At 38.5% G+C, this 17,374-nt stretch overlaps 4 protein-coding genes across 6 annotated transcripts in view; 3 read left to right on the top strand and 1 right to left on the bottom strand.

The window, feature by feature from the left end:
• SK (small conductance calcium-activated potassium channel) overlaps nucleotides 1–4,065 on the top strand; it is a 79,440-nt gene extending 75,375 nt beyond the window's left edge. Inside the window, exons 7-11 of the mRNA XM_011299632.1 lie at nucleotides 8–143; nucleotides 246–356; nucleotides 487–614; nucleotides 796–865; nucleotides 992–4,065. Coding sequence (XP_011297934.1) covers nucleotides 8–143; nucleotides 246–356; nucleotides 487–614; nucleotides 796–865; nucleotides 992–1,576 — 1,030 coding nt within the window. The 3' untranslated portion in view covers nucleotides 1,577–4,065. The remainder of the gene's footprint in view (nucleotides 1–7; nucleotides 144–245; nucleotides 357–486; nucleotides 615–795; nucleotides 866–991) is intronic.
• A 5,480-nt stretch (nucleotides 4,066–9,545) lies between these two features.
• On the bottom strand, nucleotides 9,546–12,822 carry LOC105263425 (A-kinase anchor protein 17A). Of its 2 annotated transcripts, none has more exons than XM_011299633.1 (6): nucleotides 12,185–12,822; nucleotides 11,358–11,986; nucleotides 11,124–11,272; nucleotides 10,837–11,044; nucleotides 10,595–10,774; nucleotides 9,546–10,465 (listed from the first exon to the last, which is right to left on the bottom strand). In XM_011299633.1, the coding sequence occupies exons 1-6, from the start codon at nucleotides 12,378–12,380 to the stop codon at nucleotides 9,632–9,634; spliced, it is 2,196 nt and encodes a 731-aa protein (XP_011297935.1). In that variant the 5' UTR covers nucleotides 12,381–12,822; the 3' UTR covers nucleotides 9,546–9,631. The 2 variants fall into 2 exon arrangements, with proteins under 2 accessions (XP_011297935.1, XP_011297937.1); XM_011299635.1 differs by having other exon boundaries at nucleotides 11,358–12,026; nucleotides 12,185–12,821.
• Nucleotides 12,823–14,017: 1,195 nt separating this feature from the next.
• Nucleotides 14,018–15,221, top strand: Sdhaf3 (Succinate dehydrogenase assembly factor 3). 2 transcript variants are annotated; one of them, XM_011299637.1, is made up of 2 exons: nucleotides 14,018–14,565; nucleotides 14,900–15,221. In XM_011299637.1, the coding sequence occupies exons 1-2, from the start codon at nucleotides 14,389–14,391 to the stop codon at nucleotides 15,044–15,046; spliced, it is 324 nt and encodes a 107-aa protein (XP_011297939.1). In that variant the 5' UTR covers nucleotides 14,018–14,388; the 3' UTR covers nucleotides 15,047–15,221. The 2 variants fall into 2 exon arrangements, with proteins under 2 accessions (XP_011297939.1, XP_011297938.1); XM_011299636.1 differs by having other exon boundaries at nucleotides 14,072–14,565; nucleotides 14,961–15,221.
• Nucleotides 15,222–15,318: 97 nt separating this feature from the next.
• On the top strand, nucleotides 15,319–17,356 carry LOC105263427 (nucleoside diphosphate-linked moiety X motif 19, mitochondrial). The gene is made up of 5 exons (XM_011299638.1): nucleotides 15,319–15,453; nucleotides 15,618–15,960; nucleotides 16,083–16,318; nucleotides 16,447–16,605; nucleotides 16,848–17,356. Exons 1-5 carry the CDS (start codon nucleotides 15,367–15,369, stop codon nucleotides 17,118–17,120), a joined length of 1,098 nt encoding a protein of 365 aa, XP_011297940.1. The 5' UTR covers nucleotides 15,319–15,366; the 3' UTR covers nucleotides 17,121–17,356.
• The last annotated feature ends 18 nt before the right edge of the window (nucleotides 17,357–17,374 follow it).

A 17,374-nucleotide genomic window follows, 5' to 3' on the forward strand; every position in this document is an offset into this window, starting at 1 on the left:
CTTTCAGGTTTCACGACGAGGAACATGCAAACCTGCTCAACTCAATGTGGCTCATTGCCATCACGTTCCTGAGCGTCGGGTTCGGTGACATTGTACCTAACACGTATTGTGGACGCGGCATTGCCGTATCCACCGGTATAATGGTAATTCCACCAGAATTATTTCTATTTCCCCTCTGAATAACAGGCAAGACAAAATGAAATTATGCTAATGGAATTTTCGTCGCGTTTTTTTCACTACTTCAGGGAGCAGGTTGTACAGCACTGCTGGTCGCTGTGGTCTCCAGGAAATTGGAACTGACGAGAGCAGAGAAGCACGTGCACAATTTCATGATGGACACACAGTTGACAAAAAGAGTGAGGAAACAATATTTTGTCTTTCGTTTTTTTTTCCCCTTTTCATCGGTGAATCCATCCGCGCTTTTTTTTTCATCTCGATGTTTAATTTGATTTTACCTCTGCATGTCAATCATTTTGTTTTTTACAGTTGAAAAATGCCGCGGCCAATGTACTTCGGGAAACGTGGCTTATATACAAACATACGCGTTTGGTAAAAAGAGTTAATCCTGGTCGCGTGCGGACACATCAGAGGAAGTTCCTTCTGGCGATTTATGCGTGAGTATTTAACAGCAAAGGGGCCATTTCTCATTCTGTTTCTCAGAGTGGAATTAAAAATTGAAATTTCAGAGGAAGGATATTAAGACTTTATATTCGACTTTTGTAGACTCTCCTTGGCTCAAATTTGATGTTTTTTGCGTGTGATTAAATCTTAAAAATTTTGAAATCTTGTTGACAGCCTGAGGAAAGTCAAAATGGACCAGCGAAAATTGATGGACAACGCTAATACAATAACAGATATGGCGAAGGTAAGGAAAATTAATGATAAGCAAATGTCCTGGATGTGCAATAAAGTGACATTCTGATACTAATGAATAATTTATCTCCATTGCGGAATTACTTGCCCCTGACTTGAGAAAATTTTTGTCCCCCAGACTCAAAACACTGTGTACGAAATAGTGTCGGACATGAGCACTCGTCAGGACTCCCTGGAGGAGCGTCTAGTGAGTCTCGAGGAGAAACTAATATCCCTCCAAGAGCAGCTAGAGATGCTACCAGAGGCCCTGACCCGTTGCTTAGCCCAACACGCCGAGCGAATGGAGCAACGACGCAACTTCCTCCACCCAGACACAGCTGTTGTCATGGCAGCCACACCGAGCGGTGGCTGTGGCTCAGCCAGTGGAATCGGCAACAGCCTGACTGTTGGAATATCTGGCAATCTTAGCTCAGCCTCTCATCATCCACTGGCAAGCCTATCCAATTCACCACTACTGCCACACTCGAGAAGTGTACCAAGTGCACCAAGCACAATGTCTCTCCATCCATGGCCAGCGAGTCCAGTTCTACCTCCAGTCTCCAGCAGAACACCACACCTTGTACCGGACACTGGAGGTGGTCGACAGCCACAGATACAACACACATTATCAACATCATCGCAGTCAGCAACACGACTGACAACACAAGCTGGCATGGGTGGACTTGGCACGAGTCAGGGCTCAGACACATCACCGCACAGCTGAGCTTCGTCTCTGCAGCCGCAGCACTCGTACTAAAATTCAGTGAATATTAAGGAATTTTTTCTGGGCCTCTAGGTACATACCGTGTACCAATCACAGATTCTCCCTCTTCACTGAGAAACTCTAACTTTTGCCGAGTCGTTGTTAAGGATATCGAAGTACATTGAAAAACTCTCCGATATCCAAGGGGCGTGCCCCATTCGACACATAGTCTTCTTCTGGACTGAGATTCGTCAAATCAGTGAAAAATTACAATTTTTCAGTTCTATGAATTTTTCCAGAAGTTTTCCAGAAGGATTTTTAAAAAATCGAATTTCAAAAATCGAACTGATTATTGACAGCGAAGAGTGAAAGGTACTTGGATACCCTTAATTCGTGAAAAAAATTTAGTTTACCCAAGGTCTCCCTTCCTCTCGTGTCGGCTCAAACCGGTAATTTCTCATTGCCGATAAATACGAATCGATGATGATCGATTTGCGGCTGTAAGTACAGCAGGTACTGTATTCAATCGATCATAAATTCGAGACACGAAGGACAATGAGCATACTGGAGACAACGACAACGAGCTGGTCTTGCAAACATTTTTATAATGGACGATACGAGGGGCAAAGAGACGATGGGGTAAAGAGGGAGAAAACCGTAAATACACGGTCTCTTCCACTAGCTGCGGACTGCTTCCCCAACAGCCCCCTCGCCCATTCTTGCGTGCCTCTATATCTTAATAATTAAGGTACTCGATTCGATTCAACCTTTATCCTACCGTTCTATACTGTCTCTATATATCTGTCAGTTTCAATGTTTCCATGTGTACTTGAATGAACGCTAAAAATTTATGGAGACAGGTGACCGATGAAAAGTGGTCTGGAGGACACGAGTTAAACACAAGCCACCAGGTAGAGACAAATTTTCGAAATAAAACCAACAATATATTTCATAGATCAAAAAATACGTCACGTGAGTCTCTGTCATCTCGCGATTCTCAAATGATTATCGAAGTAATTATCGGTAATCCATCAGGTGTGACAAAAATTTTATTGAAAAATATTGCGCTTTTACCTTATATCACGTAAATTCTCCAAAAGAATTCAAAACTGTTTTTTTTCTTTGGAATTCTAATCAGCTCTAAAAAAAGTCTATTTCCACCTTAAATCTACAGTTTCCGAGATAAATTAACGATTAAAAAAAACCGTAAATTGTACTTATCTCCCCTTAGCACTTGCTCACTGGGTTTTTAAATAAAATTGTAATAAAACTTCTTGGAAAAAGCGCAATGTTTTTCAATGAATTTTAATCATGCGTGATAGGATCTATTGTGAATAAATCTTATCAATCTTTCAACTCTCACTTACTAAACGAACCTTTCTAAACAAACTTATCTCTTATCTCCCCTTTTCTCTCAAAACTTTCAGCTGACTATGAGGAACTCATTAATAAACCTCCCTTTATCGGCGTGGAATTAGTCGACGACTAGTTTTTATGCGAATAGTGAAGAATAAAACCAACAAATTATTATATTAAACGATGGCCTTAAGGAGTGGTATAGTTAGGACAAACAGTCTAATGAATTTTAGCCACAGTGACAAATCTGCTAAACGGGTATATCGATTCAGCATAAACCAGACAACTGTGGGGAGGAATTATTTTTATTTCGTGAGGGAATAATGCCAATAGGATCATTCAAGTGTGGTAATGAAGGAGATTAATACTGTATAGTGGAGATAGAGAGGATCGATAAAGTTACAATGTAAAGGATAAATAGGAGGAGTGTAAAGTGATCTTATCCGCTTTAACGTCCGTAGATTATAGTATTTATCACTTTAGGTCGGCAAGGAGTGTAAAACGGCAACGGTTAGTTCACTCGAGTGCAGATGTTGAATAGGAAAATGAGGAAAATAGGAAACAAACGATAAGTTTTTTATTGAATCAGGCGAGTAGTTGGCGTTTAAGGCCAGCAAGAATAGATTAAGCTATTTCTCATTGTTCATCAGCCGAGGCATAAAACTGTGAACCTATTTTTTTTTTTTTTTCATCTGGAAAAGGAGAAAACTTCGGGTTGAGGTGCATGATGACCCAGATCGTCCGGTTTTTCTCGATTAATTTCTCCGTTGATATTGGTTTAACGAGAACTTTCGCCAAAGGGGGCTTGACATCGCGAAATGGGACCAAAATGGACACTATCGTCAACACAACAGAACAAATGTAACAGTTATTTCCCTCGAACAAGTTCTTCTATGAAACTGTCTCAATGCCCACTCGACACGATACACACGATATTTTTATATGTGGAAAAAGGAGGAAATAGTTTATTCTGAAAGTGCATTATCTCGGGGATATTCAATTGAATATTAATCCGTGGGGGAGGTTATTCCGGGGAAATTGCATAAAGTGATTCGGTCATGTTAATTTGGTATTTTATTTACTTGTTTTACCTTCTGGTCGATTCAACCGGTAATTGTAATAGAACTTAACGCAACGCTTGTGAAAAAAATTAGTGGAATAGCTGTTTCTCTGAAAATTATTTCGATTTTCTTTCCAGTAATTTTTTCTATTCAAATTATCGGAATTTATTTTATGAAAAACAGAGGAAAATTATTTTCGTTTATATGAAAAATTCAAATCCAAGTCTTTCGTATGAAATATTCAATAGAAAAAAAATTTGAAGAAACCCCTGGGTATTTGTATTGAATTTTTCTATACATGAAGAAGATGAGCCGATCCTTCATTCCCTGTTTTAATGAGTGACCCATTACGTTTTATCATTCTGACATTGAATTTAATGGGAATCGCGTTTGCGATGGAATTAATTGAGTGAGAAGCCACACCCATTATCGACATTTAATGATTCTTCCTCTTAGTAATTGCAAGGTAAAATTCGCAAGTGGAAAGAACACGAAAGGCTATTGATGATGAGTAACAACGCGATTCGTCACTCGTTGTTTTTACGAAATATTGAGGATCGTGACGATAAAGTGACAACAAACCGAAGGAAAAAATACATTCGCGGTACAAATTTAAGTCGCCGTAATTTTTCCACGGTTCCTACAGCCAATAAAATGAAATTGATAACTAATTGAATTACGATAACTTTCACCAGTTTATACGAAAAAACAATACGATTATTGCTATTCCTATACATATAGAGCATTCATTAATATATTGTTACTAATATTACCAGAAAAAAATCCAAAAAACGATTGAAACGATCGAATCCTAGTGTTTTACCGTTTTAACTCGAATAAACCTGAAATTCTTTCATAACGAACACTTTACCGATATTATCCCACGGCTTCTGTCGTGTAATTGTTAAAAAATGACCAAAATAACACAAAATTGATATACCGATCTAGGCAGTACGAAGTCCCCACTACGCAGAGGTTTTTAACGGAGACAATTATTTTTCCTGCATTTCACCAGACGCATCGAATAGTTTAAAAAATTCGTAGAAAGATCAAACGCCTTTTATAAAAAATTGTAATGAATTTCTACAGAAACTTCATGAACTCTAGGATTTTTTATCGATTTTCCCCATTTTTTTATTTGCTAGTCAAGATCGAATTCACGAAAGAAAAAAAAATCATATCCCCGAATTTTTATTAAAAAATTCCTCGAGAATAATTGGTGTGGAAAATACAACACCTATGATGCTCTGTAATTTTTAATGTAATCATCGTGAAAACGGTCTTTTAATAAAATAATGATGGAGTTCCAGTGGGAATAGAATTTTTTAAAGAAAGCGGAAAGTCTTTCTACAGAATTTTTCCATCCGATACCTAAACGTCTCGATGAATTGTTGAGACTCGCGTGTTCTTCTCAGCAGGAATCGCGAGCCCATTGTAGTTTTATTTGAATCAATTCAATAAACCGGAAGAGGAATATCCCTTGAATTGTAATAACTATCGACAGAGGAATCGGGGAAACAGCTCGACGTGTATTACTTAGGCAGCGTCGACAATAGGCTTGAAGAGGTTTATCCATTTAGATGATAAAATTCATTGAGAACTAGGGAATTATCTACAATTTACATACAAATTGGTTCCTGGGGTTTATATATCCGCAATAAACTTTCCAGAATACAATTTTCTTCATATAACGCAGGAAAAAGCACGAGGAAATCGCTAGAATAAATTCATCATTCATTATTCATTCGTTCTAAGAAAATTTTCATTCAGTGGAAGTTTTTTTTTAATAATAAAACTCCAGTCTCCTGAACATTTAATCTGATATTTTATTAGAAATACTGGTGTGCATGATCATTTTGGGCCATATCGTTGTGCCAATAATCAAAGAGTATTACGTAGAAAAATCGTAAATTTATCTTAATAGAGGGGGTGGAATTCTTGATAAATGGGGGGCACTGATTAAATCAACGTCACTGTCACTCACGCCTGCAATTCAGTCTCTGAATCGACATTCTCCTGCGCAACGAATCTTGAAAGTAGTCAATACGAAAATTCCAATCCGGATGTAAATGAAACAAACCATCGGATTTTTTCAACCTGTCGCTGTTTCCAACTGGACTCAGGAGTATTTTATTTTATTATTTACTTGCACTTGACATTAGCCTTTACACCGCACCCCTTTCAATAAAACAACAATTATTTTCCATCTCTAACGTTTGTCCCTTGGACTGCATTTACTTTATGAATTTTTCATCGATTCGATTAATGTTGGGCAATGGGTTTTTCAGGAATATCTCCGAAATTACGAGACATACCGAAATTTTTGTAGTAACTGTTTTTATACGTCTCGATTAATTCTATAAAAAATGTTTTAACAAATATTTCATTATCTCCCTTGGATCTCGGGAATTTCATTGAAAAACAATATTGTCAACGGTTTTCCACTCCGTTATTGAAGCTAAAGAACCTTTGATTTTTTTTTCGTACGTTTATCGGTAATTATTTATTGAAAGTTTAGATAGCGGTCCACTGGTGCGGTGTAAATGTTAACAATTGAGTTTCTCGTACGATACTGGGACCACTGTCGTGTTAAATGTTTCAGCGACTCCGATCACCGATTTACTGATAAAGTTAAATGGTAATTAGGAGTGTTGCATGTCATTTGCACCGACATTACCAACAACAAATTATATTATTCAGTGCTTTTTTATTTCTCAATTTACGATGGATTGAATGAATGATTGTGAGGAAACGAGGGAGGGCTCAAGTACTGTAATTATTACGGAAATTTGATAGGTAATCCTTCAACTTCAATTATTTCTCATTTTATTCCCAGTATTATTTATTCTACTCCTCCTCAGGTCTGAAAAGACATCACCCCTCCATCAAACAGTCTCCCTGAATGAATAATAAACAATTTAATAATAAAAAAGATTATTTGAAAGCCTAAATAAACGGCCTCGCCACTCAATGAACATGTGTACAGACCTCAACGTCATAAAAACAAATCATTTTAAATTTCATTACCCTAATTATCGTGAAGACACGCATGATAAAATTCAATAGAAAAACCTTACGCTTCCTCCAACAATTTCTATGAAATTTCTATTGGCACTCTATGAGAATTCATGAACATAATTTCTCCCCGTTTCTTCTCCTCGGAGTTCATCATGAGAGATAAATAAAAATACAGAAAATAAAATTTAATGAATTCCTATAGAGGCATCATAAAAATCAAATGGAATATCTTTTAAAAAATGGAAGATTGATATTTTTGTCATGCGTGGGAGCCCCTCAAAAAATTCATAACTAAAAAATTTCGATCTGAGAAAAAATGGAAAAACACAATTCTCGGCGTTCTTCATTATGCATTACACAGATTATTCTGTACTGCCAACCGACTTCTGCGACACGTGGAATTATAACTGATGCTCCGTTCACGAAAATTAGGGACCATCAGAGCATTCTGGTATGTCCGCTCCTTAATAGGAATTTTAATAGCAATTAAACAGAGACTATACGAGTTTAATTTCACCCCCAGCAGTCGAATAAACCGCTGCTAATGACCTAGTACTTTTCACATTCCTCCTTCATTTACGAGTAATAGTATTGCGTGTAGAGTAAGAAACGGGCCCATGTTTAATCATAAGGCGTATTTAATGTATAAAGAGATGAAAATCATGAATGATTGCAGGTGAATTCGATTGACGTTCGCTAAAACTTGAATAATAATTAAAATAACGATATTTAGGCTCGTTGAGCTTTAATCTTTTATACACAGCTACGATATTCACAAGCGGAATAATTGAATAAGTGAATTATCCCTTTCCAATTGGAATTGAACATTGAATTGACATCAGCGCTGTTCGATTATTTGCTTTAATTTCATTACAGTTATGAATTTCCTAGGTATACGTGAACAAGTTCAATTGATAAAAATGATCGAACAATTTTGATGTGCTACCATGTGAGAATAAAAACGACATAAATAGCGCTCATTCTTGATTGACTACCATTTATAAGCACTATTTCGCACAAAATGTTCATATGTAATTGTATATCTAGGATTAATTTTTATTTAATATTCGAAACGAGAGAATAATCTAGATTCATTGAATAACAATTAGAAGATTCTATTTAATGGAGTTCTCCGTGAGACTCTTCCATTGGGTGTGAAAATTGGATGGGAATAGGGGATGTGTACTTTTTTATCAATTCCATCGTTCCATCCAATGATAAATCTCACGGTTCGATTCAATTTAAACCAGAAAACTCAAATTTCAACATCTACGTTCATTAAATACGTAGAATCTATTGAAAAGAGTGCGATACGCAAATGGAGAAAAACACCAATGACACGCATGGCAAAAATTAATATCAAAATGTTGCACTTTCGCTCACAGTTGAATAAAAAAAGTCAGAATAATTCCAATAGAAATTGGATAAAATATTTCAGAGGAAGTGCAATGTTTCCTGTTGAATTTTTAGATGCGTAGATTAATGCCCGTTAATCGAGAAAAGGGGAAAGAATAAATAAAACCAACCAGAGGAAAAACTAGTCCGTTATCTGTTACTCAAAGATACAACCTCTTCTAGTCTATATAAGCCAGGAGGTAAATTTCTCAAAGGAGAAACCTGTAAATAAGGGTTGATGTAAACATATTATGTTTGTACATATTGTTACGTAGTTTTAAGTAACGCATAAAAGAATATACTGTAATAAACGTTAAACTAACACGATAACAAGGGAGAAGAGAAGGTGAAAACTATACAGAGGGAGGATTTAATACTCAATACTGATTTCCTACTAGTTTAAATAAATGGAATTATCAAAAAACAAAAAAAAAATAACAAAAACAACAACCAACATTATATTACGCGTACACGTAAATTTAATAATGCGCATTTTATGTAAAGTATACAGAATTTAGTCTGCCTGATTACTTGAAACAATAGTTTAAACAAGCATTACTTGCGTGAAGTGCCTGGGATTACTGCAAATGATGATATTGAAGAAGAAAATACACATTTCATTCAATTGTCTACAAATTATTTTGACACACTTGGGGATGTGCCTTTTGTCTTTGTTTCCTCAATCACTCAGTAGTCCACCATGAGTTATTCTAAGATTTTCATTCATTGTCCAGTTCTCTTATCGAACGAATGATTAATCTAGGCGGATATAATGCTTCCTAAACACCACCTAGCCAGTAGCATAAACAAAAAAAAAAACGTTAAGGATAGGGGACCAAAATAAGAATTCACCACTTACTTCCTCTGGTTACGAATGAAATAATGTCCCACAGAACTCATCACAGTAACAATATTATAAAGGAATTAGTTTCGAAAATTTCCTTAGAATTTCGATAAAACAAATTTAACAATAAATTTAACTGAATTTCTTTTCTTCGATGTTTGTTCGAGCCCCATTCCTGCATGTGCACGATTAGCTCCCAATTAAAACAACCAGTAGACAAGTATAATGAAATAAAATTATATTTCAATGAAATTCATACGATTACAGTAGCAAAAGCAAAAAATTGATTATGCAGAGAAAATAATAAGTGATGTACAAATGAAGACTTCGTCGATGCTAATGCTTGTGGAAGTATCGTTATCCCTCTGAAATAATAATTTGACAGTTGTGATGAAGAGAATGTCAAACTTCCTTACTAATGTCGGCAGTCTCGGATACACACGTAGTTTTTTTCCCCTCAGTTCCCTTGGCAGCTTCATCTACATTCTTGGACCACGAACAGCTGCGTTGTCTCGGTGACTTTGGCATTGACCAGGATCTACTCCTGGACTTTCTCTTGGGTGTTGTTGACTTCGACCTTGCTCGTGACACCTTGATTTTCGATCTACTCCTTTTCCTACGACTGTGTCTCTTGCTCTCCCTCGAGCGTGATCGTGATTCAGATCTCGATTTTCTCCTGGATCTCGACCGTCTCGATCTCGACGAACGAGACCTCGAGCGTGAGGCTGACCTCCTGCGTCGTCTGCGCTCACGTGATCTCGATCTCGATCTAGATCTGGAATAACTCCTACTCCTCGTTCTTCGTCTCGACCTGGACCTGCTACTCGATCTTCCACGGCTGCACGAACGTGATTTCGAATTGAAATCACTCTCATAGTAATCGATACCTGCTAAATTGGCGAAATATTTGTAGTACTGTTCGTTGTACATGTGGGGGTTGAATGCTCGCATCGATCGAGGATATCTGCTACCACGACGTGGAAAAATCCTACCCCTACCCCGTTGGTATCGATTCATCGGGCCACCCCCACCTCGACTCATCGGGGGGTAGAGCATGGCCGCTGCATCGTAGAACCAGGGCTGGGGGAAACGGGGGTACATCTGAGAGAGACCAAGCTCGGGATCCATTTCCATGGGATTTGGGTTATTCGAACCCAAGGCACTGCGGAGCTTCTTCTTGTCGGTTTCCACGTCGGATTCCTCGCCAGAACTTTCAGAGTCTTTTTTCGATTTTTTCTGGAGCAAACGGTTAGAAAATTTACGGAACAATATTAAATATCAGGAATGATATTGAAAATTCCTCGTTGATTCATTTGATTGGTGGACGGCGATTGAATACATGAGACGTGCATGAGACCCTCTTACCTTTCGTTTTTTCTCCTTCCTCGATTTTTTCTTCTTCAGTTTCTTATTTTTCTTGTCCTTCTTATCCTCTCTGTCCGCTGATTTATTTGTCCCCTCCTCTCCCTTCTCCACCTTCTGTCCAGATTTTTGATCCTCCAGATTTGTTCCCCCAATAATAATCTCTTTCTTCTCGACTTTATTCTGCAAATAAGAGTAATCCTCTCTTCGTTCATTATCTCAACGGCAAAAAGAAAAATACATACTTTTATCCTATCGAAGAGTTCATCGAGCAGGCGAATGCTCTCCAGTTGCCTCTGTGCTTTTATAAGTTTTCTCTCCTCCCTGGCAATTTTCATCGACACTTTATCCTCTTCCTGTTTCCTAAACATCGTCAATGCCTTGCGCTTTCGCTTTTCCTCTCGTTTCCTTCTTCTGGACTCCTTGGCATCCTTGTCTGCTGCCTCTTTTTTCCTGTAGAAGCATGAAAAATAAATACCAAGGGCGAGTGAATATCACCAAGAGAAACTTTTTAGGCAACAGATAAATTCACTTTTGTTCTTCTCTCTTCTGCACCTCAGCCTCCTCCTTCCGCCTCAATTTCTCAGCTGCCAGATTGTCTTGTGCAATAAGTCGCTTCCTCTCGAATTCTCTGTGAGCTACCGAAGAGTCACTCATGTGCTTTGTCTTGTCAAATTCAACCTGAAATAACCAATTAAATAGAAATCAATAGAAACAAATGCTGAGAAAATTCACGTGTCTCTTGTTTCTCCAATTTCCCAAATACCTTAATTTGGGCAGTGAGACAGTTCTGTCCATCCTTCTTCATGATTTTCATACCCCTGAGTGAGTCCATGAGCTTGACAAAATCCATGTATTCGATGAATTGCACATAAGCATCAAAGAAAATACCATCACCAAAGCTGCATTTCTGAATGTTATTCCCCAGCCTCATCCTGGTTCTGTAGGAATCAGCAGCAGGCACATCGATTCTCCGGATTGTCCCCCATTTCTTGAACATTCTCGTGACCATGGATTCACTGGGTGTTTTACCCCCATCCTCACTGAACCATTTGACAGGAAGACCACTGATGTGTACAGTATCAGGCCTCTCTCCAGGCTTGAGTTCATTCATGTGTTTGGCATCACGAAAGTAAGAATCCCAACTATGTTTTGTGGGAAATTCATCCTTGACCTCAACGGCCCGGACTTTGAGAACACTGGAGAATCCAGCCAAGTTCATACGCTGTCCCTCGAGTCTCGCTAGTATCCTCTGCAATCTGCTTCTGTCTGTCAACTCTCCCTCCAGTCTCACAAATTCCAGAGTACTCTTCGTTACTTTGAGGGAGGCAAACTCGTCCGGACGCACCAGCAGACGAATCTTCTCCATAACCTCCCATGTTGATATTGTTTTGCCTGTTTATATTGTAGTAATGTGCTGTAAAACCTGCTATTCCTATGGAACATTATTATTTTAAAACGAGAGAAGGGAATGCAAAGTAGGACCCTGTGGAAATTTCCTGGTTTTAACTGGAATAACAATGTCTCTCGACCACAAGTATTATCAAATATCAGGGTGATTCTAATACTAGAACTTCGAGGTCGCGTAATTACCTGGAGTTTTCAGTTGGGGAAGATTAACAGACACATTTATTTTGGCTATTGGTTTCAAGTAAAGCCCTTTCGCTGTGTACAGTGGTACTATATCACTCAAATCCCTACAGCTCCGAAATCCATTAGCAACCTCTCCACTGGAATTTTCACCTACCTTTTTATCACCACCACTCATTGTTATCAATTTATTGTTCATAATAGCAAATGATTAAGTAATTGGTGATGGATTGTTTGGATTCATTATCAAGTCTATGATTCAACTGAATTATTTTTTTTTTTCTTACGGACTCGGTGGAAACCTTTCAGCGGAGAGGTTGTGTCAATTCATTCGGAGCTTTTCGATAATCTTCAGAGATGATCAGAGATGACATTTCGTTAATTAATAATCAGTTTGTCAACTGATTATTACTTGGTTTTTCTCACTTATTCGGGGGAATTCTGGACTATCCGTTATTTTCACATTCCTCGGAAGGTGACAGAAACTGTTACCCGATGTTGATTATCATTTTTTTTTTTAGATTTCGTGGGGATTTTGAGGGAAAGCCACGGAATTCTTCGGATGATGGTCTTCCGTTGGCGGTTGCAGAACTTTCGAGGTTAGGGTAGAGATAACCAGTTATATGAACGATTCATTAGCATGACAGTCGATATCAAAGAGGATTGACTAAAGTAGAGGCTCAGTTCAGGGGGTTTGAGTGACCCCAGCGGTATCGGACTACCTCACCCCGAGAGAGAGAGGGAGCTACACGCAATGTCCCGCTGTCAAAGGGAAAATTTGAAATTGTTGGAAAAGTATCAGGGGAACATGACAATTGAGGAAGTATTCACTGAAATGTGAAAATTTAAATTTTTCAAAACAGTATCAGGGGAGCATGAAAATCGAGAAGGTATTCACTGAAATATGAAAATTCAAAATTTTGTAAAAAGTATCAGGAGAGCGTGATAATTGAGATGGTATTCACTGAAAATGAAAAATTCAAAATTTTCAAAAAAGTATCAGGAGAGCATGACAATTGAGGAGGTATTCACTGAAAATAAAAAATTCAAAATTTTCGAAAAAGTATCAGGGGAGCATGAAAATTGAGAAGGTATTCACTGAAATGTGAAACTTCAAAATTTTTGAAAAAGTATCAGGGGAGCATGAAAATTGAGAAGGTATTCACTGAAATGTGAAAATTCAAAATTTTCGAAAAAGTATCAGGGGAGCATGAAAATTGAGAAGGTATTCACTGAAATGTGAAAATTCAAAATTTTCGAAAAAGTATCAGGGGAGCATGAAAATTGAGAAGGTATTCACTGAAATGTGAAAATTCAAAATTTTCGAAAAAGTATCAGGGGAGCATGAAAATTGAAAAGGTATTCACTGAAATTTAAAAATTCGAAATGTTCAAAAAAATATCAGGGGAGCATAAAAATCGAGGAGGTACTCACTGAAATTTCAAATTTCGAAAAGTATCGGGGGAGCATGAAAATCGTGGAAGTATTCACTGAAATTGAAAAATTTTAAATTTTCAGAAAATAAAATTCACGCAGTGGACTGGTCCCTCTGACAGCGGGACTGCTACTGAGGGCCTGAGGCAGTTACTGAGTCGGCTGACGGGCAGACCCCCCACCATTGGGTGGGCCCCCCTCTTTCTCTTGGGGTGAGGTGGGGTACAGTGCCGGTGGGGTCACTCAAACCCCCACTGAGCGGCTCAGTTCTGCGCGAGCACCCCACCCCAAGAGAAAGAGGGGGTCGTACCCAATGGTGGGGGCTCTGCCCGTCAGCCGACTCGGTAACTGCCTCAGTAGCAGTCGCGCTGTCAGAGGGACCAATTGACAGGGTGAATGTCATTTTCTGCGTTACGAAATCAGTATTGACCCATTGCGTGTTGCGCCCTCCCTCACTTGAGGTGAGGTACTACGATGTCAGTGGGGTCGCTCAAACCTCCAGAACTGAGCCTCTGCTTTAGTCAATCCTCTCTGTATTCGACTATCGACTGACCGATTTTCGATATTCACCCTTATATTAAGGCGACGCGGACGTTCCGGCGACTGTCGTCTCATGAAAATCGATGACAATTTGCACCAAATCACGAATCTTGAATTTTTGGTTAGAGGGGTTGGAAAAATGGTTAGTTAAGAATAATGCAATTGAGAGGGGTGGATAAATAGAGGAACGAAGTGTAGGGAATTTATAGGGGTGTCATTGACGAATATTCGAAATGTCGCACTACTCGCATGTGCAGAGGGTCAGGAAGCTGTACAAAACTATTCTGAAGCTCCACCGAGGACTACCAGAGGCAATGCAGACCCTCGGAAATAATTATCTCCGGGATGAATTTCGAAGGCATAAAACTTGCGGATCTACTGAGGCTAATGTCTTCATGCATGAATGGGCTGTGAGTATTTTTGAAATTATTGATGCAAGGGAAAGTGACGCGATGTGAAGTAAATACTCATTATATTTTTCTAAATATCGACAGCTCAAAAATGAAAAAAATTATTCTCATTTTCGTATTCAAAACGGCATCAGCTAGGTTTTCTCATCATCTTCACATTTATTATTAATTCAGTACCAAAGTGCTAACATGAGAATTGGAAATTCATATTTCTCAAGTCATCGATTTTTCCCCTTTTTATCGTTGATAAAATTTCCATATAAAAGACCATCTGGTATTTTCGCATAAGCTCGATAATTTTTTAGGTCTATCAATATTTAACGACAAATTATAGAGTAATATTGGATTTATCTCACTGGATAACTTTGGTACTGAATCGTTCGATCTGCCTGAAGGATTATGCAATCGGACTAGCAGAACAACTCGGTCTACGAGGTCCTCTGACAGCAAAACCCCTCGGGAAAGACCTAAATGCCGATGATCTGGACAAACTGAGGGATGAGCAAGTTTATCAGTTGTACGAACTCATGATTGCCGCCACTGGGAAACAAGAGGGGGAAAAGAGATGATGACAGAACCGTCGTTTTGATAATAAAGTGTACAGTGTATTCGTAATTTTGAAGTTCAAATAAATTCCAAATAGTTGACAACCATAAGGTGCATTGTGCAATTGTTTTAACTAGTGATCGCTGTTCTCAAGGCTTAACCTAGAACCTTGTTGATGAAAAGACGATCATTAGTCGGTGGATTAGTTTCTCTTCAGTGAGACGTGGAATTAATTAATTCTTGGTGATTGCGATCATGATGAAGCCCTGGAGGGATGCAGCTACAATTATTCTCGCTGCTAGGCAGCAGCAGAAGATCAATCAGGTGTTGACCCCAGCTGTTGTGAGTATTAATACCACGAGATTGTTTTCCTCCTTTCATTTTTCCTCTCAGAATTCTCTACGTTTCTTGATTAAGTAGCGGCATGATTAAATGACTCCATTCAATGTAATTTCTCTTCGGTTAAAATTAATTAAATTTTATGACTGTGATTATTCTGCCGTCAGTTTCAATACGACTATGAGTTACTTGGACTGAAACGTCAGAAGAATGCGTCGTTTATGCCGGGAAAACACGTATTCCCTGGGGGCACTGTGGATCCCGCTGATACCGATTTGCGATGGCAGAATCTCTACTCGAGATTTGGATTTGATCTGACGAGTTTTTCGTCCCTAGTTCCGAGTGCAACGATGAGACCGATGATTTTTAAATCCAGGAGAAATGAACTGCCCAGAGAAGTTTCTCTGAGGATAAGTGCTATTCGGGAAACCTTTGAGGAGTGTGGGATACTCCTCTGCAGGCAGTCCAGGAAGAAGGGGATTTGGTCGGAATGGGCTGAGACCTTCGGAGGTAAATTATCCGGGTCCAAATGGACATGTGGATTTTCTGTCCATTTCGAGAGTTTAAATAAATCGTGAGAATCGTTGAAATTCCAGTCAAATTTGGGCAATTAGAATGACTAATCATTTCAGTCGACAAAACCGAAAGGAAGACCTGGCAGGAGCGAGTCCATAATGATGCCACAGAGTTTTATAAAATGTGCGAGGGTCTTCATTGCTTCCCAGATGTCTGGGCTCTTCACGAATGGAGCAATTGGCTGACCCCTCCATACATCCCAGGGAAAAGATTCGATACAATATTCTTCCTCGCCTGCATGAGATCTACCCCAGAGACTGAATGCGAACTCTCAGAAATCGAGGAATTGAGGGTAAACACGATTTTCAAGTTGAAATAAATAGAAATGACAGAATTTTTCGATAAAATCCAAAACAGTAAACAGATTGCGCGCTACGAGTGGAATTGTAAAATAAACTAAATCATTCTTTGTACTTCTAGTGGGATGGACCAGGGAATTTGATAAATCCCACAGCGAAAGTCTCTCTCGCCCCTCCACAGCACTACGAGATTGGTAGAATAGCGAAATTCGAGTCAATAGATAATTTGTTGGATTTTGCCGTAGAAAGGAGTAAAATAGGGTGTCAGTTGATCTGTCCAGTGAGTAAACGATTTAATTTGCCTTGCACGCACGAAAACCATATTCCTAGCATTTATTTATACTGAATAAATAATTTATTAATTTTTAATAATTCGTCTATTCAAATGAATCGATTTTTCTGAAAACCTATCACTGACGAAAAAATAATAAATCTCCCCTTCTTTGTTAATTCAATCGATTATTATTATTATTTCGATTTATTGATTTAACTGGTAATAGGGATAATAATGTTTTATTACAGGTCCGAGCGAAATTGTCAGACGGAATGGTCTTCCTCCTCCCTGGAGACTCCATGTACCCGAAGGAGACTAATTTCTTGGAAAAACAGGACCTCGACTTCACCACTATGACAATAGCCGAATTTCGCAGTACTTCAGAGTCAAAAAATCGCATGGAGGTGTACGACGTTGAGGTGAAGCGAGTTGTCTCTGAGAATATCGAGCGCGGGGACGGTCACCTTAATCCTCTCCCCCTGGAAACTGTCCACGTGAAGCCCAGAGTGAGTAAACTATAACTCAATAACCAAGGAACAAAGAGTAAAAAATTGATTGAATTGATTTATAAGTCTTGGAAGAATATTTCTATATTTAAGAAAGATAACCATTTTTTGTAAGAACATCGTCACCGTTGGATGGTTCGCCTGGGAACAAGCCGATTTGTATCCCTTTACCTCTTTTTTATTACATTGATCATTCATAACTTGTTAATCGAAATTCGTTTGTTATTCAAAAATAAATACGATTTGACGGATTTGCTTCCATTAATTAC

Source organism: Fopius arisanus, unplaced genomic scaffold (genome assembly GCF_000806365.1).
Source record: "Fopius arisanus strain USDA-PBARC FA_bdor unplaced genomic scaffold, ASM80636v1 scaffold00015, whole genome shotgun sequence".
NCBI classification, from domain to species: Eukaryota; Metazoa; Arthropoda; class Insecta; order Hymenoptera; family Braconidae; genus Fopius; species Fopius arisanus.

Excerpts from the sequence above, each read along its gene's own strand:
- LOC105263425 (XM_011299633.1), bottom strand. The coding sequence starts at position 12,380 with ATGAACAATAAATTGATAACAATGAGTGGTGGTGATAAAAAGGTAGGT. Across the intron at positions 10,775-10,836 it reads AACTCTTCGATAGGATAAAA|AATAAAGTCGAGAAGAAAGA; the intron begins GTATGTATTTTT and ends TCTTATTTGCAG. Across the intron at positions 10,466-10,594 it reads GGAAGGAGAAAAAACGAAAG|AAAAAATCGAAAAAAGACTC; the intron begins GTAAGAGGGTCT and ends CGTTTGCTCCAG.
- LOC105263427 (XM_011299638.1), top strand. The coding sequence starts at position 15,367 with ATGATGAAGCCCTGGAGGGATGCAGCTACAATTATTCTCGCTGCTAGG. Across the intron at positions 15,961-16,082 it reads ATGGGCTGAGACCTTCGGAG|TCGACAAAACCGAAAGGAAG; the intron begins GTAAATTATCCG and ends TAATCATTTCAG. Across the intron at positions 16,606-16,847 it reads GGTGTCAGTTGATCTGTCCA|GTCCGAGCGAAATTGTCAGA; the intron begins GTGAGTAAACGA and ends GTTTTATTACAG.
- Sdhaf3 (XM_011299636.1), top strand. The coding sequence starts at position 14,389 with ATGTCGCACTACTCGCATGTGCAGAGGGTCAGGAAGCTGTACAAAACT. Across the intron at positions 14,566-14,960 it reads TCTTCATGCATGAATGGGCT|GATTATGCAATCGGACTAGC; the intron begins GTGAGTATTTTT and ends ATCTGCCTGAAG.